General features: G+C 46.1%; 1 protein-coding gene across 3 annotated transcripts in view; it reads left to right on the top strand.

Annotated features, from left to right (window-relative positions):
• Positions 1-15334: 15334 nt before the first annotated feature.
• LOC144158769 (uncharacterized) overlaps positions 15335-22910 on the top strand; it is a 51286-nt gene continuing 43710 nt past the window's right edge. For all 3 annotated transcript variants that reach the window (XM_077689908.1, XM_077689906.1, XM_077689907.1), the window contains exons 1-2: positions 15335-15651; positions 22669-22803. In XM_077689908.1, coding sequence (XP_077546034.1) covers positions 15471-15651; positions 22669-22803 — 316 coding nt within the window. In that variant the 5' untranslated portion in view covers positions 15335-15470. The remainder of the gene's footprint in view (positions 15652-22668; positions 22804-22910) is intronic.

Below are 22910 nucleotides of genomic sequence, written 5' to 3'. Positions count from 1 at the left end.
ATGTGGGTGAGGATGTCTCGAGTGGAGAGGGAATGGGTAGAACCCCCCCGACAACTAAAGGGGATTACCATCGTGACCCGCTCCTCGCGTCACGCGCCAACGACGCCCACAATGCACCACATGCTGTGGGAGTGCTAGGAGCTCGCGGCGGAAAGACATTCCAATCTTCTGTCGAACATCAAGACCTCCCCATGCTTTTTTCTTTTAAGACGTTATCCGTAGAATTCGCTACCCGCTCCTCACATGGCCCTTAAAGCCCACGATGCACAAACACTGAGAAGAATACAAACAAACACATTCCCACACAAAACAAGGCTGGCGTTTATGTTCCCAGACAGATTTAGTGAGGACTGCTTTCAATGTAACAAAAAAGCCAACCTTTTCCACACCATACGGAACTGCCCAGTAATATGGCAAACCGTGAACAATACGCCTCATTCACTAGAAAAGTGGGAGGCGACTTGGCCTGCGAGGCCTTGGAAGACCTGCGCCAGCTGATCGACAGCGCCTGGGCCGGGGCACAAGCTTTCTGAGGCCCTGGAACGGGGCCTCTATGCACGTTTCTCCCTTTAATCCCTTCCCCAACCTCAATGAAGTTGTAGTGAACGTAATTGATCAATACCCTCCAGGGCAACGCCTCCTCTGGGCCGGACTCAACCAAAAGAGACTGTCATGTCGCTGTGGTCTTTCGCAAGTACCGTGGGGCCACACGAGATGATGTAGATGTCCTCACATCTTACACCGCCTCCCAGCCTTAACTACAAAACTTGAGTCACCCCTTATAAATAAACTAATGAATTAATAATAATAATAATAATAATAATAATAACAAATTGAGTAATAGTGTGCTCAACCGAGTAAAATTTGAAACTAATACGAGAACTTTACAACCTCGCGTTGTTCGGGCTGTTTGAGTTCGTCGGACAAAATTGACACCCCATTTCCCTCAAGCCAACCGACGTCCTTCACCCTTCAGGCGATGTAGGTTACCAAGAACGCACTGACAGCTACTCCCCGACGCGAAGTCGCGCCAGCGTCTAAACGTCTCTCAAGCATTTCATTTCGTCTTCTTTCTTCGTTCCTTTTGAAAGGTCCATTAAAGCGGCCGGCCCGCCGGTGGATGCCGGACGGCAGTGCGGAACGCACGGGCGACAACAAAAAGAACCAGACCACGTCCTCTGCGCACACACATGCACGCTCTCAAAAGGGCGCGCGCCGGCTACGCTGCGCCGCTTCCGACAGGCATCACGAACTTCGCTTCCTCGTCCGTCGACGTGAGCGCTGATGATCTCCCCTCCTTCCACGACCGGCAAAGGAAAAAAGAATCGACAGGCTCCGCGCCGTCCTGCGCCCTAAACCTTTCTTTTTTGTATGAGCGCCGACCATTTTTCTTTTTTCTTTTGAGCAAGGCGCTCCTTTAAACTACATTTCGCAGCGTAAATAACGATCTTCTAGCTTCTTTCTCACTGGCCGCGGCGGACTCTACTTCAGTTGCGCCTTTTCTGAAATTAAATTAAACGTGATGAGCGAAATCTGGCGCGAAGGAGGAAGATAGCAGTGACATCCGTTCGCTTTATGTCTCTCCGACGCTTACCTTTCCGGTGAAGCCGTTCGCGCACCCGCCGAGTGTCTTTGTTGTCCGTCGGGAGAACGCTGGAAACGCTCCGGGGCACTCTCACAAGGCACGGGAAGTGGAGACGCACAAGCTTTTTGGGCGACGTAGACGTAGAAAAGCACAGAAAACGACGCGCGGGGACGCAAGCCGACGAGGCACCAAAATATTATTCGCGTTCAAGTTGACGGGAGACGCGCAGGAGAAACAAAAACAAAAACAAAGTGTGCGCGAACGCTTGTTGCCAGACGAAGTTACTGGCGCCCGCCAGATGACCCAGGTAAACGTTTTGCGTAAAAGCGTTAGCTTGGAAACCAGTAGCGAACTTTGAGCCTCAATTTATAGAAAGTATAGTTTCTTTTGCTTTAAACAAGGCTTAACGTAAAACTGTTTTTCAAATGTAACAAAAAACTAACGAATAAGAAACCGAAACTTGTTTTCGTTTTTGCTCGCGCGATTGTAGATGTAAGCGCAGGTCGGGAACTTTGACCTTTTTTTTTATGTGCCTTGCCAAAATAAGTAAGTTTGCGATGTGCTGAACAAGGAAACGAGCGTAATTCTCCGAGAGACAGCGCGGTTACACCAGTTACCTGCAGTAAGGCTTTTTTTCCGTTCGACGAACAATGGAATATTCGCTTCGCACAGATACGACGCGGCGGGTGTGCGCACCACAGAGTTGTGCACAGTCATTCTCCTATCATATACGGCACGATCTGATATCTAAATTCACTGGGTTCCAGTTCCGTAGCATTCGATGATCCTAATATTTATTATTTATTTTAACGAAACCGTGCACATATGCACACTACCGTGCATAGCGTCCAGGGTTTGCGGTGAAGCACACCTCGCGATAATGGGGAGACATGGAGGAAGGAATTCTTTTTTCCATGTTGGGAGGTGCCAGCCGGATGGTGGCCAGTGTTATGAGGGATTTTAAACTTGGCGATAATCTAACTGGCTTTTTCTTTTTGGACATTCCCAAAAAATTTGAGTGGTGCTATACAAAGATTTGCCGGCTTTAGAGTGGCCTAAGAACAGTATTCAGTGGTTATTTATCGACTAACCCTATCGTGTACCGTTTTGTACGAGGCATCAATTCGCTAGTAAGCTAAAATCATGGTTTGATATAACTTTAATTAATCTTTGAGTAAAAAAATTACTGATGCCACTACCTAAGCATGTCTGCATTCACAATGCCATTAACAAGCCAGTGGAATTTATAAACGAGCACTTTGGTAAGAACTTAACGGGCTCAGGTTTAATTGAAGGAAATCAACTGAAACTTTCATCGCAACAAATTACGCTTTCTTTTTCAGACAAGTTTATTGTCTCAAATCAAAAACCTCAACGTAGAAGCAAGAATAACACTCAACGTTTTCAACAGGATGCACATGTTTTTATTCGAAACGAAACCAGTACTGTTATGAACACATTGAAAGACGTCATGAGATAATTAGGTCACATCATGTATACCTCTGACAAGAAAGTTGCAGCAATTTGAAGGCAACTGCACATGGCATAGTAAAAATAAATGGAATAAACTCAAGTACATGAAGCTGACAACTGGCTACCAAAAAACTAGAAACAAAACAAACTAAGTGTGTCATTCTTCTTAAGTAACAAGTGTTTTATAAGCAGTTTAAAAAAAAAAAAGAAAAAGTAATCGAGATTCCTGAGGTTGCTATCCTTGGAAAAATTAGATCTATCTTGTTTTTAAATGTCAGGAATGTGAGAGTATACTATGGCGGGAAGTGAAACAACATAAACACACATGCACGTTATGATGCAATCACAGACCATGACAAAGGCTGTTGATCAAATAGGTGCAGATCACAGGGGTGTGCAGGCCTTAGCAGCAGAATACGAGTGCGTTTTCACATTGTTGAAACAGCTGTTTCTTTTTTTTTACGGAACATGTATAGCAATAATTTGCATAATCAGTAAGTTAGGGTGAACAACTTCGGGCTTTTAGTTCTGAGGACAAACAAAATGAGAGGGCCTCCAACATCTAGCTGCACTATGAAATGCTTCGCAATCCCGGTGGTATAGTTTCCACTTACCTAGCTACACCTATTTCCAATGGCATATGGAAAACGGTAGCATGTAAACAGTAGCATGCTTAACAATAACATGACCACAGCAACAAGCTTCGCAAAGGCATGAAGATTTCACATTAACACAGTGTGGCTAATAATCCCTAATAGCCATGATCAGGTACGCTTGTCTCATTATTATCGCTGCAAGTAGATTATACTTTCCAAAAAGGAGGGGCCCTGAAATCATTATTAAAATTTTCACATTAGATAAATACAATTAATTAATGCAAAATTAATGCAGATCTCATCACAGAAGACAAATCAATATCAACTAACTCCCACCCCAAACTTAGACACATGGGATACTTCCAATAAAACTGTGTTCTGAATACACACAGAGCAGCAGCAGTGGCAAATAATACTGGCACTATGCCCATGAAAATGAAACGCACATATGCATTAAGCACAATGAGATGCATGAAAGAAAAAAAAAAGAGTGCGCTCGGAAAGTTTGATTGATTGATTGATTGATTGTAGGGTTTAACGCACCGATGCAACGCAGCGATGAGGCGCGCCATAGTAGAGGGCTGTTCCGGATTAATTTTGACCACCGGGGGATCTCGTACACACGGGCGTTTTTGCTTTTCGCCTCCATCGGAAAAGCGGCTGCCGTGGCCGGGAATCGAACCCGCGACCTCGTGCTCAGCAGTGCAACGCCTTAGCCACTAAGTCAGCGCGGCCAGTCACTCGGAAAGTTTGAACCCACCACAACGTTACTTCAGGACACACAAACCTTCTTACCCTTTCTAAACTACACTTTGTTGTTGAATACATTCTCTAACATTCTGCCGCATCAACATGAAGTTCACGCAAACCTGCACACCTATAGCAAACGCTTGCCAAGCGGTTTGAACAAAGAACACGCTAACACTGATCCAAGAACCCACATTAAGTCGTCCGCAGTAGCCATGCGACTTGGCTTATCACATATCGTCTCTGACGACGGCAAACTTCTTACACACATCCCCACACACATGTCGGCACCACTTCTTCACAGTCACAGTTCACTGGACATGTCAAGAAAAGACTACTTCATACCTGAATCTGATAAGACGTGTCTTTTTGCATTTTTGCGACACGAATGCAGACAAAGTTCCAACCATGCTCACTCGACACGCCTACATAAAATCCACACCGTAGCTTTGCTGTTTGTCATACAGGCACCCTTCAAGGTGCCAAAGAATTGAGTGAACCTGATGTCCTGCCGCAACATGACCTCACACTTCATCAGCTTTGTGGTTCTAGAACATTTCAGTGCTGCACAGTGTTCCAAACTGAAATAGCATTGACGAGCACCATTTGGACACTCCAGAATCTTAAACTATGTATAGTTGTACATATATTGATTGTTTCTACAACAAAAACTTTAGCTGCTAGCTGTGCAACCTACCCCCCCCCCTTCCCTTCCACCCCTTCCACCCAATCCTTGCTTCTTACCACCACACTTTTCGTATTCTTCAAACAGTGCTAAAATGACGGCAACAAAGAAAGAAAGACGACAAATACGACACGATACTATGCAAAAACAGCAATTAAACAACCAGAAAAGTGGTGGAAGCTTTCCACGTTAAGAAATTGGAAAAGGGCTGCATAAGCCACCCATCCTTATCACCGCCAGATAAGGAAGTTAGTTTGGTGGTGTCGGGGTTGTGAGAGGGAAACGGCGAGCGAAAAATCTTGCAGCTGTTTTTATCGATGCACAGAGTCATTGCAAATGACCCGATGTATGTGTATAAAGTGTCGTTTCCCTTTGAATAAATTTTAGTTGATATTTGGTGCCTGTGCTTCGTCTTTCTTTCTTTGTCCCCGTCATTTTAGCGCTGCTAGAAGAATGAAACAATGCCAACTAGCTCGACATTCGTTACTACTTCTTTTTAAAACACAAAGCTTCCCCAATTCACCCACCTCTTTTCTCACTAACCTTCCTCTGACAAAAAAAGTGACGCATTCCTCGACGAGAAACGATGCACAGGCTGGTGAATACCAGTAAGGGAATTGAGAAGGAGAACAGTAAGGTTGTGCTGACGAGCACATCAGAAAATGCAACATGGGGTGAGGTGCTCAACAAGCATGAGCAAGAGTGCGACTGGTGACATGAGGCCACGGTGGCCTCATGTCACCACCCGCCATGGTGGCTCAGTGGCTAAGGCGTTGTGCTGCTGAGCACGAGGTCACGGGTTCAATTCCCGGCCGCGGCTGCCTCTTGTCTGATAGAGGTGAAAAGCAAAAATGCTTGTGTACAAGATTTATGCACACGTTAAAGGTCCCCAGGTGGTCAAAATTAATCCGAAGCCCTCCACTACGGCGCACCTCATCGCCTGCGCTGCATCGGCGCGTTAAACCCTACAATCACATGAATCAAATCAACTCATGGTGAATGAACGAGGGTGATGAAAAGTGCAAAGAGTCCGGCGAAAACTATCCCAACGCCAGTTTCATGTCACGGCACTGTAAGCTGTTCTGCCCCTTTCCCCCCCTCCATGTTCCTCTCATCCTGCTACTACTCTCCAATTTGACACCTCACGGCGTCGCTATTGTGTCGCCGCACGTGTGCTCGGAGGTTGTCCTTGCGCGAGAATTTGCTGGGGCAGAGGGGGCAGCGGAAGGCCTCCGAGTTGCGGTGCTTCGTCTTGTAGTGCCTCACCAAATTCTGCTCACTGGAGAATTTGCCGGGGCAGAGGAAGCACTCTACCGGTGAGCCTGGCGCGCCTATGTGGCACTGCATGTGCAAGAGTAGCCGCTCGTGCCACCCAAACACCACATTGCACAGCTCGCACTCAAACCGGATCGGATTGTCTTGGATTAGAGCCTGCTGCTGGTGCTGCTGGTGCCGGTGGTCAGACATCAGTACCATGCTGCGGCTCGTGAAGTCACACTGATCACACTGGATTGGCACACTGGATTGATCCGGCTCGGCTGTGGCTGCGGCTTCGTGCTTGACTTCGGCTGCGTCTTGGCTTGTTGTGTTGGGAGCTGCTTCTGGGGTTACCGGGCTGGGGTCTTCGAAACTGTAGCTGGCTTTGTTGAGGCATGGGATGAAAAGAGGGAATGAAACCGTTTAATTAAACATTCAAAGTCTGTTATCAGTTGGAAGAGCTCTTTTGATGTTCAGCCAGTTCTTGCAAAACTGCTTTGATAGACTTCATTTTCTGCTTGATTCTGCTTAACGCAAGGAATTTTTGTGGTTCCGTGGAAAGAACATTATCAAGGGATTGGTAAACATAACAGTAAATCGAAGAAAAAGGAACCAGAGAAATAGTACGTCATGACTGCCTCGAGTGAAAATAGAACAATTTACAATGTTATTCCAGCAACTGCACTTGAAGTGTTGCAAACTACTATGAGCCCACAGGCATGCTCAACTATACCAGTCTACCACACATTTAAGCAGCAACACTCACAAAGAACAATGGCACAAAGAAAAAAGACATCTACAGGCACAAAAAGAAACTCGACTCTTCAAGCAGTGTTTGTCGCAGTGCATTCGTTAAACTGCACGCACTACATCGCCCACATTGAAGCATGAAAATTTCACGGTGTTAAGATGTTGCAACAATACAAAAGCCCATATCATTACACACACTCGAAAACCGCTTGATCACGCTCCATTCAAAGCACATCACACAATGTTGCAACCCAAATCATGTTATGGCGGACTGGTAAGCATAGGAGTCTGAAAGAAAACTACCAAGAAGTGGCTAGCTTAGTTCAAATAATTAGAAAAGCCTAAAATGATCAGTTCCCATGAGCTTTGTAGTGAATCATAGAAGCTTTCCTTCTCTCCTTTGACCTACACTTCGAGCGTTGACGACAGTACACTAGGAAAGTGCTTCGTCCTCTCAGAAAATTCTCAATTCAAAAGACGCCGCTTTATCGTCAGTCATATCGTCATACCAAGATTACCAAAGCAGGAACAAGGACGATCTGCAAATTACCCGCTCTCATCCTCCACCAAAGCTCTATAATTTGCCTTCTTCTCTGCGCCTTTCAGCCTTTGTTTTGTAACGCTGCGAACTGAAATTAGTTCATGACAACAACTAAAAGTTCTGGTTGCAGCAGACGTGCAAGAACCACAGGGACCAGATGTGCGTGAAGAACACGACGACCAGACAGAAAAAAAAGAGTCCGGCGAAAACTACCACAACTCCAGTTTCACGTCACGCCACTATAAGCTGTTCTGCCCCTTTCCCCTCCCCCCTTGTGTTTCTCTCATCCTGCTACTACTCTCCAATTTGATACCTCGCGCCGTCGCTACCGTGTCGTCGCACGTGCACTCGGAGGGTGTCCTTGCGCGAGAATTTGCTGGGGCAGAGGGGGCAGCGGAAGGCCTCTGAGTTGCGGTGCTTCGTCTTGTAGTGCCTCACCAAATTCTGCTCACTGGAGAATTTGCCGGGGCAGAGGTAGCACTCGACCGGCGAGCCTGGTGCGCCTATGTGGCACTGCATGTGCAAGAGTAGCCGCTCGTGCCACCGAAACACCACATTGCACAACTCGCACTCAAACCGGATCGGATTTTCTTGGATTAGAGCCTGCTGCTGGTGCCGGTGGTCAGACATCAGTACCATGCTGCGGCTCGTGAAGTCACACTGATCACACTGGATTGGCACACTGGATTGATACGGCTCGGCTGTGGCTGCGGCTTCGTGCTTGACTTTGGCTGCGTTTTGGCTTGTTGTGTTGGGAGCTGTTTCTGGGGTTCCCGGGCGGGGGTCTTCGAAACTGTAGCTGGCTTTGTTGAGGCATGGGATGAAAAGAGGAAATGAAAATTAAACATTGAACGTTTGTTACCAGCTGAAGCAGCTCTTTCAACGTTCACCCAGTTCTTGTAAAACTGCTTTGATAGACGTGATTTTATGCTTAAAACAAGAAATTTTTGCGGTTCCATGGAAGAAACATTATTAAGAGACTGGTAAACATCCCAGTAAATCAAAGAAAAAGTAACCAGAGAAATAGTACATCATGACCGCCTAGAGTGAAAACGGAACAATTTACAATGTTATCTTGGCAACTGCACTTGAAGTGTTGCCCACTAAATCCACAGGCATAGTCAACCATTAATTACGATATACCAGTCTAGCAGACATTTAGTAACAACACTCACAAATAACAACGGCACAAAAGACATCTACAGGCATGAAGCCACATTTTATCTGTCGCATTCTTGGACTGACAAAGAAAAAAAGCAAAGTGTTTGTTGCAGTGCGTTCCTTAAACTGCATGCGCTACATCACCCACATCTCATGTATGAAACTTTCATGGTGTTGAGATACTGTAACAATCAAACAATGCACAACACAAAAGCCCATGTTTTTACACGCTCAAAAACCGTTTGATCACACTCCCCTGAGAGCACATCATGAATGTTGCAACACAAGCAGTGCTATGGCAGACTGGTAAACACAGGAGTCTGAAAGAAAACTACCAAAAAGTGGCTAGCTTAGTTCAAATCCTTAGAGGAGCCATGAAGACAAAATACATTTGCGTTATTCGAAAGATTCCGTGTTTTTATAGTGCCCCCAGCGCTTGTCCGAATGCAAATGATGCTTTATTCACCGAGAAATTAATTCTTTAAGTTAAAATTTTGATTTCACCACTAAATCGCATGTTTTCGTGGTCTGCAATGACATCACCGGAACCGACCGCTCTGCAACTAATCAGGAAGCCTTGTTTACCACGAGTGAACATAGGTGGCACCACCATACCGTGGCAAGCGGTTTTCTGCCTTTGGTTAGTTTGTGACCGTATTTAAACCTGGCTTGTTTTTGTTCAGGAAGAAAATAATCGTTTCGTGAAACACAGTGTTCGCTCGACAAATACGGTCGCGTAAGACATCGTCGCTTGCATCAATCGGCCAGTGTCGTCTGAGACAACCCAAAAGCCCCGCAGTCCTGTGCAGCTAAACCAAGCATACTGCACACAGTACCAACAGCAGTACGCATCGGCACTTCTATGTTTACGTGTGCTTTCGTAACTTCCCCTGTTTGTCCCACCATTCTTACGGCTTTATAAAGAATGTGCCCTAAATTTAAGCGCAAATGGCTCGTTCGGCAAGCTTATAAGCTCTGCGTAATTTGCGTTTGCTTTTGCCGCCCTCCGCCACTCGTAGAGCTGTCACATGTGACATCATTGGTTCTGTTGCGGGAAATGAGCTAGTGGGTCGCATGGCCATTCCCTTTTTTCCTCATTATGTAGCTTATTTGAGCGAAGTTTACAATAAAAGTGGTGTCAGTATGATTCTAACGAGGCAATCTTTTGAATGAACCAAAGTTGTGTTTTCTCTTCACGGCTCCTTCAAAAAAGCCTAAAATCATCAGTTCTTATGAGCTTTGCAATGCACTGTAGAAGCTTTCCTTCTCTCCTCCAAGCCGAAATAGTACGGTTTCAAACGTGAAAAGCGGCGCAATGCACAGAAACCATCACTTTCGTTTCAGCTGCACCAATCAAAAAGCATAAGAACAAGAAAAACAGCGAATTTCTAAACATATAATGCACGTCCATAAAAAAATGGCCGAGAGACAATTCCCATGCGTTGAGGTGCAAAATGTCTGGATTTTCACACACCAGTTGGCTCTGAAAAAGAAGTAATAAAAGCAACATCAGATACCGAATACTCCAAAATTCGACCAAGTTGCCCAGAGTCGAATCTTGCATTTTTTTTTTATTCGACAAAATTGTAAGTCCAAGGAGCTCTTTGTAAAGTTCAACTTCTGCCAACTCTGATGTAACTTTCACTGTTTTGCAAGGGTCAAAGCAAACCAACGCTAGCCGCATAAAGAAAAAAAAAGAAGAAAAAACGGGAGTAAGAGCAACAGAAAACAAATTTCAGACAAAGAGAAACATTACAATTGCGTAAATCATGCGTGTTGATTTCGAATTAAGGATAGTTTAGCAAACGTGAGCACAATTCCGTTAAAAAAATTGCAGTTCAATGGGCCAATCATAAGAGGCCATGACAACGACCCTCCTGCCAAGTAATGCTATTCCTCCTTTCCTGTAACAGGGGCCCTGAAAACAAAATACAACATTGTCTAATTTGAAAGAACTGGGCTTCAATACGTTCCTTAGCCCTAATCCAGCCACGAAAGGCATTTTTTAAACGAAAAAAAGACGCCTGTTAAGAAAAATAATCTTTTTAACAATCTTTTTAATAAACAATATTCTTTTATAGAAATAAACATTTTAATAAGACATTTTTAATAGAAAGACATCTTTTAATAGACGAAAATTCAAAAAGCATTGAAAAACTTCCAAATTTCACGCTAAAGTGACCTTTTATGGGCAGGAGTGACCTCAGATGGGCCGGCACTAAAGACATAATTTTCAGAGTGTTAACTGCACGTTAGCATTCAAGTGATGTGATCAAATGGAACTAGAGTCTTCACTACAATCGTCCAGTCATGTGTCTTGATTGATTGATTGTGGGGGTTTAACGCGCCGACGCAACGCAGGCGATGAGGCGCGCCGTAGTGGAGGGCTCCGGATTAATTTTGACCACCTGGGGATCTTTAACGTGCGCCGAAATCTCGTACACACGGGCGTTTTTGCTTTTCGCCTCCATCAGAAAAGCGGCCGCCGCGGCCGGGAATCGAACCCGCGACCTCGTGCTCAGCAGCGCAACGCCTTAGCCACTGAGCCACCGCGGCGGGTCAGTCATGTGTCTTATACCCCTGCTCCACTGGTGTCTGAACGTCATTCGAGCCGAATGTCATTCAACTCAAATGAGGGGCGTCGAATGCCAAATACACCGAGCTCTGCTACAATTTCGATGGCATTTGAAAGCTTTAACAATCGCTCACCGTGATGCATAGCACGACTCCTATCGAGTTCTGTTTTCACACAATAATGCAACCATTAAATTTAGCAGCAGTCTTTGACGACAATAAAATGACATAAATAGCGTAAGCTCTGACATGGTTTTTTCTTAATTCTGAATCGCAAGTGAGGTTTTTTTGTGCTGTCTGGCCACACTGGTTTGTCGCTCGCTGGCACTGGTATGGAGAGTAAGGAATTATGTAGATATCGTGATTTAAGTGAAAGAGAAGTAAACAAAGTCCCACAATTAAGAATATTTTGTTTGTTTTATGCACGCCAGTGTTGTATTTGTTTATGCTGACTTGGAGTGCTGTGCGCGAGGGTGATAGAAATGGCATTCGAGAGCCCCAAACGTCTCTCTGGGTGTTCGTTTGATGCGAATGTCATTTCAGCTGAGTGGCATTTCAAAACCCAGTGGAGCAGCACAACATCGCAGTTGAGTCAAATGACATTCGGACACTAGTGTAGCAGGGGTATTAGCGTTCCGTTAGTTCGCCGGCCAATATTCTGTGACGTCATAGAAAAGTTGCCAGAAAGTGGCCCACTGATTCACACGCTTCCTTTTAATATCGGTTTTAAGTATGCGAAAGAATTGGTTCCATTCTTGTTGGGACAAAGCAATCTTTCTAATGAACCAAACTTGTAGTTTGTCTTCATGGCCCCTTTAAAGCGAGGCATCTAAAGTCCTCCCCCCAAGATGGGAAAATGTCAAGTGCACTTCAAGCATACAAGAAAGCACTGCAATATTTCCTTCTGGCCACATCGACGATAAACATGGCAACTGACACTGAACATTCTGGCCCACGTATCGTCCACAGCTCAGCCATATAAAACAGGGGGCTAAATAAAGTTATCATCATCACAGGGGGCTCTATTGCAATCTTGTAAGCCCGAAAGGTAGAATTTGGCAGACTGCAAACACATTTAACCAGTACAAACTCGCGTGCACAGACGCAAAGTTTATGTTAACCATGAAGTAAGTGGAAATTGAAATTATAGGGAGTTAGACAGCACCAAATTACAATGCAAACTAATGTGTCGTCACTGCAGTAGCTAGTAAGGCACAAAGCAGAGTGCACAATTCTACCGTCTTTGTCTGTGCTTTACATACAAGCTTACACAGTAAAACAGTGAATTGAATAAGCCCAGCTACACAGCACATTCACAAACAAGAGTTTGCTGCTGGAAAAGGCCTTTTTTGTTGGCTAGAGTGGTGTTGCCGGAGGTAGAACGCTAGAATTGGGTGTCCACATTAATGAAGACCAGCGAGGGTTGTCGACTCTGTAGAGGGAAGAGTTGGGCTACTTAGTGATCACATAAGGCAGTAAAACAGCACAGTTAAGACACAGGCGGAAGTCATGTGATACACATTCTGCACGTACCGTACACTTCTTATGACACTCGTTATCAAACTCCTTATCACAACCCTTGTCCAATTCCTCTCCCTTGCTCCACTCACCAAGCTCCATCCAGAACTTTATCGTGCTCTTGTGCAACTTCTAGGTGGACCCCTCACCAAAATTTCAATGTGGCACTCATTATCAAACTACCGCATCTATTCGAATATAAGGCGAGGTTTTTTTCCAAAATCCGTAGTCTCAAAGCCATACCCCGCCTTATATTCAAAGCTTAGTATATGCATATGGCAATTTTTTTAACTCTCTAAAGTGCACCCTCGCCATATAATTGTGACCGCCTCATAATCGAATTAAAAACGGTATACTCATCCCCCTCCTAGCTGAGCTTGAATCTACAACTCCTATGGAACCCCACATCACACTCCTTATCTCCTCGTCATCTGTGCATTTATGTTTGGACGGCTGATGTCTGCATGACGAAGTGTCAAAGCTGAGATGTGTTATCTACTCGTCACGAGTGATCCAGACAGACCTCTGGAAGCTCACGTTGCTTCTCGTGCCTTGAAGATGCATTTTTCAACTTACAGTCGCTTGTTTGCCGGCTTTGTTGAGATCATTTACTAGATGCTGTGCACCGTATTATTGATAAGAGCATCTAAGTTGGAAAGTTGGCTGTTGCAATTCAGACTTGCAGAAAAAGCACATGAACAGTACCGAAGAAAAATGACCAGATGAAGCACTGTTCTGTCACTGCGCTGTTTCCGCAAGTTCGAAATGTGCCAACCAGCCAATATTTCCACGTAGCAGACGTTTCACATTTCACACACTCGACGAGTTCCTTTCTAGGGAAGGTTCTATCGCTGCTTTGTGACGACTATGTCCCCATTTCCAATTCGTGATTGCAGCTTGCACTGTGGCAGTGCAAGCTTGCACTGTCCAATCAGAACGCTCAAGACGTGCTCTCGACCAATGATGTCAAAACAATGCAACAACTAAAGGTTTCTATATCCCTAACTGTAAACGATTCCTGAAACTCTGGCTTGCTTAAAAGACCCCATGAAGAATTCTGGAATTCTTCGTTTTTTGCAAAACAGGCTTTCAAGGTAAGTTACTGAGTGGTGGGCTACGCTCTTAATTCCCATTAAGGCAGATTGCTTGCTCCCATTTTCACAACTTAAATAATTTTATGTGGATGATTTTACAATATTCATGTTCTTCAGCTACAAGTACGACAGAAATAATAACTTAGTTCGCTTGCAGTTGAAACCACCCTTTGCCTGGTAAACGCATATTCGGTCTACGACAAGTTTATCATAGCACGTAGCACTCTCCCAAAGCATTTGCGAGTGCTGCACGCGGGACCTCCTCAATGTGGTGACAGTGCGGGCGCTGCAGATGAATGTCCATACTCTCTCCATGCACAGTTCCGCACCCACATACTCCTGCACAGTAACTAAAAAAGGCATTTAACAATGTTGAACTGGTCCAGCAGGCGAGTGACCATACGTCCTATGGATGTCAAATTTGTGTTAGAAAGACCTATGAGCTAAGATTCAACAAGAACAAAAACCCACGCGAAATCTCCCAGTACTACAAAAGGAAAAGACCACTGCACTACGCGGATGAGCCGTACGCATTGACTGCTCAAATTGTCAAGAGGGCATGCAAACTATGTCATGCTGTTATGTTTTGCAAAATGAAACGTAACTGGAGAAGGATCTGCAGCGGCGGCACATAACTTCAATAAACAAAATTACGCACATTTCTCAGACCTGACAGATAAGAACAAGAACTTACCGACGGCAGCGCCTAAGAAACTAAAGGTAACGCTAACAGAAACGTCGGATAGGTTACAGCGTCGTTCGGAGTGACATCCTGTACGGTTCTGTAGATCGTGCTTGCTCGTACACTTCGAGCGTTGACGACAGTACGCTAGTGAAGTGCTTCGTTCTTTCAGAAAATTGTCAATTCAAAAGACGCCGCTTTACCGTCAGTCATTGCGTCATACCAAGATTACCAAAACAAGACCCATAGAGTTTCTTACAGTATACTTACTAAGAAACTCTATGACAAGACCAAGGACGATCTGCAAATTACCCGCTCTCACCCTCCACCAAAGCTCTATAATTTGCATTCTTGTCTGCGCCTTTCAGACTTTGTTTTGCAACGCTGCGAACGGAAATTAGCTCATGACAACAACCAAAAGTTATGGTTGCAGCAGACGCGCAAGAACAACCACCACAGGCACCATTGGGCTCAAGAGAACACGACGTACAAACAAAAAGCTGTTTTTGACTGGGGACATTGCTTATAAAGTTTCTATATTTATTTAGTTTTTACCACACAAATAAAACACCGTTTCGGCTTCTGTGGCTGTTTTACGTATTTATGTTTTTATGATGAAAACTCCAGAAATGTGGCTATGGCAGCAGCTGTGGCTTCTTAAAAGGTCACGTGATCATTGTGTAGGCAGTCATTGTGGGCAAACAAGTAGCAGAATTTGCCACCGCGGGACATCAATTAGCAAACTTTCCAGAGTTCTTTGAGAGTTCGTTGTTGTTAAATGTAGCCACAACACTCGCGTGGCTCAACATGGTGACAACGTGCTGCGTTGTCGGCTGCAAAACGCGCGCCAAGAAAGGCAACGGCATCGGCTTCTACAAGTTCCCGAAGCGGGACCTCGAGCGACGCAAGTTGTGGATTCGCGCGGTGAAAAGGCCAAACTGGGCGCCGACTGAAGCCGATCGCATTTGCAGCCTCCACTTCGTCGAAGGTGCGAGCTCATTCTTGCGTGCTGTTTAGAACCGCGCTATTCAGCGACCGAGCAGCGTCTAGTTGCATGTGTACGCGTTCTCTACCCACGCGAAAGTGCCAAGGCCGGATGAATTTTCTCGTCGTGCTTTCCAGCGTAACGTTTAATCAAGGAAACCGTCGCTGAGATTAAAATCGGAGCGCAAAAACCTTCTCTGCTCACCGGGATCTGGGATTGTGCACAAGTTTAGTTTATAGTTTTCTTTTCCTATTTTTCCTTCATTCTCATTATCCATTTTTTTTTCCTTTCCCACTGCAGAGTAGCCAGTGGGAAAACGTTTAGCTAAACTGTCATTTGTTTTTTTGTTTGTGTTTTTTTTTGCCTCCCGCACCTTACCATTTGACATGACGGTAGGGTGGCTAGAATGGGAAGGTGTGATGACCGCGGCGCCTTTCCCGTAGAGCGGGTGTTCCCCCGGCGCGTGCCTGCCGCTAGGGCAAAACAGAGCGCTGTTGTCAGGGGCGCCGTCAGCGTTTCCGCGGGGGAAAGCCAGTCCAGCGGCCAGCCTCTGTATCAGCGCCTGGGCGCGGACTAGTCGCTGATTGATTGTTGGGTTTAACGAGCCGAGGCAACGGAGGCGATGAGGCGCGCCGTAGTGGAGGGCTCCGGATTAATTTTGACCACCTGGGGATCTTTAACGTGCGCCGAAATCTCGTACACACGGGCGTTTTTGCTTTTCGCTTCCATCAGAAAAGCGGCCACGGCGGCCAGGAATCGAACTTGCGACCTTGTGCTCAGTAGCGCAACGCCTTAGCCACTGAGCCACCGCGGCGGGTAGGAATAGTCGCTCTGTGTTTTGCTGCATATTATTGCATATTTCGTGTATGACGGCACTGCTGTGCGGTGGCGAATGTGCCTTCTACTTCAAAGAAAAAACTCAGAGATGGTGCTTCGTGCTAGGGTGCAATTTCGGATACAAACCTTGTTCCGAAAAAGGGTCCCTCTTTCGTGCACCCGCTTGTCAAGACCTGATTTTGAAGTGGTCGCGTGCTATTCCGAAGGCCGGCAAGACGCTTCAGGACAATTGGGCTGTTTGCGCAAAGCGCTTTGACGCGACATGAACAGTTCTAGCATGTCATACATTGAAAACCCGATCTAACGCAGCCACCGAAAACCGCGTATTTCGTTAAATCGGGAACTTCTTAAAATCATGACTGTCAGCAGTTGATTTCATAAATTCCGTGTCTAAAGGGAGTCGCATATCCCAGCAGCTACCATGATATGGTAATTGTGGCGGCTACGGCGCACGCACGACGATAATTAAGCGATGCACTAAAAGTGCACGGTGAAAATAATGAGCCAGCTGGGGCTTGCCTTGAAGTCGTCGCACCCCAGCAGTCACGAGAAACACAGCGCTTTCTGTTGTACCACCTCCCCGCTGAGCGGACCGTTCTTGGCTCTTATATCCTTGAACCACGTAAAGCGGGCTTGCTCGAGTTTCTCGTGTAAGATATATGTGTCCTTGAGGTTATTTTTTCTTCGACGCAATTCCAGAAGAATTGGCATGGATGATGGCGTCATTTCCCTTCAAGATTGTAGGAAGCATGCTGGCCAGGACGTCATGCACCACGGGATTGTTGAGTAATTTATCACGTAAAGTTCCCTGCAAACAAATGCCTCTTTTTTTCTGACGTGGCGCAATCATCTTCGTGGTGTTCTGTTCGAACACATTCGAAATTTCTCATTTTTAGATCTATGCCTGTTGCTCGAAATTCTTCGTTAAATCGGAGGTGGCGGGGAATCTATTTCTTTAGTTCGAGCTCGTAAAAGCATTAATCAGAATTTGTTCGTTAGATCGAATTTTGAATGTACTATTTTACTGCGAATAAATCTATAGTACGTGGTACAACTACAAACAATCCACCTCCACAGCTGAAGCAGCAGCGCTTATTGTGTGCTAAACATCGTTCATTTTTATTTGCATTTTGATTACAAAACAAACGAGAGCAAAGGCAAAAAAAAAAAAAAGGCTTGCGGTAACGTGAAAGAAGCAGCAGAACTGAACTGCATTCTGCTCCACGCAATAATGTTTGCTCGGCTAGGAACATGTTGCATCTTTTTGTTTGGTTTTCGAACTATATATGTATACATTGGGAATGAAATGACTCCAAGACGTTGCATTAGATCGTATGCAACAATTTCATGTTGCTTTGGCTGGTGTAAACGAAGTTACCTACTTTCGTACGTAATTATACGCCCACCACCAACAAAAAAATACGAGTGGCAAGAATAAACATGCCGCGTGATCCTAGTAATTAATATAGCACTCACCCCGAAGAAGAAAAAAACAATATTTCACATAAACCCTGCAAAAAGCACTGTACCCCACATAAGCTCCCGCTCAGCGGCTTTATGTGGCATTTCTCAAACGCCTGCTTGCTTTCTGGCAGCTTAAAACTCCGACGTATTTAGCCGTGTCGCAAACCCCATGTTAGCGGTAGCGCAACACAAGCCTTGCTTGTCTAAGGAACTGCGGTATTAGCTACAATTTCCATAGCTCAGTAACGCGTCCCCGCCGGGTCGTGGCAGAGACGCGTAGCACGGAGAACGGGCAGAACGGCCGCGCGAGCTGACGGCGCCCCTGACGGCAGCGCCGCCGCGCGGCATTCACGCGAACGGGGGCCAGCTTTTCCTGGCCGGTCATCACACCTTCCCATTCTAGCCACCCTAATGACGGTGTTCTAGCGGCTCTGATGATGACGATGATCAGTGGTCCTCTCTCTGTATCGGGGCGTGGGTTGTCAGCAACGTTTTGATCTACTTGCTTGGTGTACTCTTACTAACCTAATAGATCTGTCTCCCTCCATCACCCCCTCCCCACGCCTGTTTTAAACTCCCATTGCTTTCTCCCCTCGCTGTTCTAAATTCTCATCCGTATGATTACTCACCCTGCGTACCCATCTCTTCCCTGCTTTTACTCCACCACCATTCCAGCCACTCTTCGTCACCTTTATGGCCCTGAAGTTGAGGCTCCCCCCACACCAAATCCCAAAGCCTCCGTCAACGTCGCTTTTCCATCGTCTTGCCCTGGTTGCATCTCTGTGCAGTCTATGACAATATGCTCTACGGCTTCCCTATCCCTGCCACAGCATACGCACGTTTCATCCTGCTGCTTGTTGACAATCGTGTATGCCCGAGTTCTCAGGCACCCGCCCGTGCATCAAAGATCAATGCACTGCCTCGCGTACTGCCATAAATTTCCGTCCTGTTTTCTACTTTCCCTGTCCTGTAAGTCTCCAGGGTTTTCTTAGCTTCCATTCTTTGTTCCCACTTCGTCGCCTCTGCTGCCTTGACCTGCTTTTTAACTGTTGCGTATACCCCACTTTCCCTACAAACTTTCCGTACCACTTGGTCAGCTCTCTGGTCGTCCGCCTCCACCGGGTGTCCATGCTCCTTATAAACAGGTACCTAAACACTCTCGCGGCCCATTTTTCATCATCCATTTTGTCCATGTTGTTCTGGCTGCCTAGTTGAGGGATCCCAGTGCTGCAGTCGCCTTGATTTCGCTTCAGACATTTAGTAATGGCGACATCAATATCTCATGCTGTGAAAAACTGTCAGCGCAAAGTTTTTTTTTTTTCTCCACGAGTGCATTTTTAGCATTATTATTTTATATTGTTCTCTGTATTTTATAATGAGTGTTCATGTTGCTGCTACTGATTCCCTGATAGCATTTTGCTTCATTACAATTAAGTTTATCCTGCACTCAGTATGAACCTAATAGCATCCTCGATAAACATGCACTGAGGTTGCCCCCAAAACCGGTGCGGTGCACAGTGCCCCACGACGGTGCGCACCGGCACCAAGTACAAACCGAGCAGTTCTACATTAGCGCCATCTCTTGGGCTATGAGAGCAACTCGTGAAAGTACCCGCCGCGGTGGCTCAGTGGCTAAGGCGTTGCGCTGCTGAGCACGAGGTCGCGGGTTCGATTCCTGGCCGCGGCGGCCGCTTTTCTGATGGAGGCGAAAAGCAAAAACGCCCGTGTGTACGAGATTTCGGCGCACGTTAAAGATCCCCAGGTGGTCGAAATTAATCCGGAGCCCTCCACTACGGCGCGCCTCATCGCCTGCGTTGCGTCGGCGCGTTAAACCCCACAATCAATCAATCAAACTCGTGAAAGCGTTGACAAGTTCCAGCAGAGCAGCTCGATATGACGCAGCGCTGCTAAAAACTGCTATTTATTGAAAGCCACCGCGCAACCTACATCCGTCGCACATGCGCGGCAACTTACTCCTACTAGACCGCTGCCTACAAGTTCCTTCTCGTCGTCTGAGAACCACATTAACGCGACTGCTGCAGTCACATCCTTTCGTTCAGCTACAGCAAAATATGTAGACCCTTGGTGGTCTAGGCACTCCAGTGAACGTGCGTGATACCACATTCAAACAAAACAAATGCGGAGATCCAATATTTGCTTCTACTGGCTGGCCATGCAGCCTTCTTTGCAGTAAGCAAAGTTCTTATGCCGCACATAATGCTTGTGTGTGCTCATATGCAATCCCTGGCCATTATGAGCACCTGTTCTGAGCCCATGAAATCACTGTCTGATGAATTCGCAAGTGACCTATCCTTGTCAGCAACTATGTACAGCCCTTTCTGCCTTCACACGAGTCTGTCAACGTGCCTTTGCTGCAGCAGACAGCGGAGGAAGCTGCTTCCGCAGCGGTGTTCACGATGCACCAAATTACCGGTCAACGAAACTTATATGGACTCCTGCACACAAAGGGTTACAGGGCAACGAATGGGCCCACACAGCTGCTTGCGAGATCGTCACCCGAGCAGCAGTTAACCCCCCTGCAGTAGCAACAGATCACTCAGAGAAATTCGACAGCGTCAACTCGTACAAAGAGATAACAAATTACTACAAACACAGCAGGTGCGAATTTCCAGCCGCCCACCTCACACTCAACGCTGCGCAGGCCAAAGCATGGAGGCAACTTCAAACCAATACTACCCGCTGGCCTATAGTCACTTCCATCCAGAGATCTTCTCGGATAAGTGCAAGCACTGTGGCCACCGCGCATACCTCACGCACATTATGTGGAAGTGCCAAAAGAAACCACGGAGCAAGACCCCTCTACCCCGCATAGATATCAACCACCTAGAGCACTGGGAAACCCTGCTGTGCAGCTCTGATCCTCTAACGCAGCTACGCCTTGTCCAGATGGCCGAAGAAGCCGCCAGGGACCAAGATCATCTGGCTGACTAACGCGGCAAAGAGAGTCCAAGCTCTCTACTTCTGGGCAAATAAAGTTCTTTCTCTCTCTCTCTCTCTCACGATGCATCGCACCCCGGTACTTCGTCGACTCTCTCGGTGTGTGACAGGGCAACCAAAATTTGCCCCGCGACAGTGCGGCCCGGTTTGTTGAGGACAGATGCTGTGCACCAGAGCAATTTATTGAGGATGAAAAGGCGCACTGGTGCACCCCGGTTTGCACTAGTGTGGTTTATCACGGATGCTGTAACATACGTGATGTGCAGTGAAAGCTTTATTGTCATTGGCATTTTCAGATGAGCATTCATTTTATGTAGGTACATTTTTCTTTCTTCCAGGTCGACTTTTGTTGCTCTTCTACTTTAACTCTCTTTACACCTAAATAAATCACATTTAATGATCCCGTTCAGTGCACAGTTGTGCATTTAGACTTCTAAATTAAAGGAAATCAACCAAACTTCAGGTTTGCCTTGGTCAATAATTGGCTGAATGTATGTGCATGAACTAAAACTCTCCGCCATAGAGAGAAATTGCGACCACTGGCGTTGCTTTCACATAGTGGCCGTTTTTAGCTCCTCAGGTGAGCATTTCAAACTAGTCAGTCGGAGTAGTGGGCAGCATTTTCACCACCAATCACTGTGGGGAGAACCCTAATACCTACATTGGCTACACTGGTGCAACTAGTGTAGATTTGCGCAATGTCCCTGCTACGGCTACACTAAGCTTACACTCAGTGCGGCCAGTGTAGGCTGAAAAAAAAAATCCCTTGCGAACGGTCAGTGGGCGGAGGAGTAGAATGACATGCTGCTGTACGTCTTGAGGAATAAGATTATCATAATCTGTCTTCTAAAGAAGAGGGGACAGTAACATTTCGGTCAACTGCTCACTTACTGAATGGGCAAATTGAAAATAAGTGCATGCAATTGTGCATAAATAGGCACACCTACCTCCTGTCTCTCTCTCTCTTTTTCTTTTTTATATGACAGAAAGTACCCTTAAGAGCCCAGAAAAAGGGTATTACATGAGGGGGGATAAAGTCGAAACAAAATAGTAGAGCATTGTGTAACAAGACACAAAAAAAAAGCTACAAATATGCACAGCGATAGAGAAAGCGCATAAACAGAGATAGCATTTGTACGAATCAAGCAGTACAAGAGTGAAGAGCAGTGGGAAAAAAAATCCCGGGCCATCTCCACTAATAGTGAAACCTGGGGAGAGGTGAAGCATGCAGTGTATAAGTGAATTCTTGGTGCCTTGGCGTTTTTTCCAACAGAGAAGAAACCGTTGGGGGGTAGAGGTATACAGCTTTGCTTTAAAAGTCTCTTGTCTTTGAAGCACGAAGCTCTCTAGCGCGAGGCATGAACGAGTGTCCCAGTGTTTTTTTAGTACGCGTTACGTTCTAGTGCGAGGTGTAAACAAGTTTCCCGGTGTTTTAGTACCGTGACTACATGATACAAACAATAACAACAGCGGCGACAGGAGACGCCAACAGCCCTAGTCCCTGAGGGGCTCCACCCCTAAAAAGAAAACAGCAGTAAGCAGCAGTGTCACCACATTGTATCCCTACCCATTCCTTCCAGGAAGGAATTAACCTGGAATTGTTCACCCCAAATAACCTTAGTCTTCTACATTCGAGCTACATGTCTGGGGTCGCTGGTTCCCACATTTGAAAAATTCTGACTGTGCGCAGACTTCCACTTTGTGACAAATTTTCTGAGAATTTGTGACGGAGGCCTTACGCACTTTTTTGTTGCAACTCAGGAAGGCCGTGCCACAACCTCACGAACCATCCGGACTGGGTGCCGTCCATCTTTTACTTCAACAAAAAGAGCCCGGAGACAGTCGCCCGAAACTACGGTCGCTTTAAGAGGAGTCACAAGCGGCTGAAGCGTTTCAGTAAGTTTCTGTGTGGTGCGTGAGCATGTCTTTTTGGCACTTGTTGTTGTTGTGGTTGTTTAGGGGGTTGCAGCTTGGGGGAAAATTATTTAGGCACTCGGAGCTAC

This window comes from Haemaphysalis longicornis, unplaced genomic scaffold (genome assembly GCF_048455015.1).
Source record: "Haemaphysalis longicornis isolate Haplotype H1 unplaced genomic scaffold, Haemaphysalis longicornis Haplotype H1 scaffold_10, whole genome shotgun sequence".
NCBI lineage: Eukaryota > Metazoa > Arthropoda > Arachnida > Ixodida > Ixodidae > Haemaphysalis > Haemaphysalis longicornis.
The sequence above is the reverse complement of the archived record's forward strand: the minus strand, read 5'-3'. Positions and strand labels throughout refer to the sequence as shown.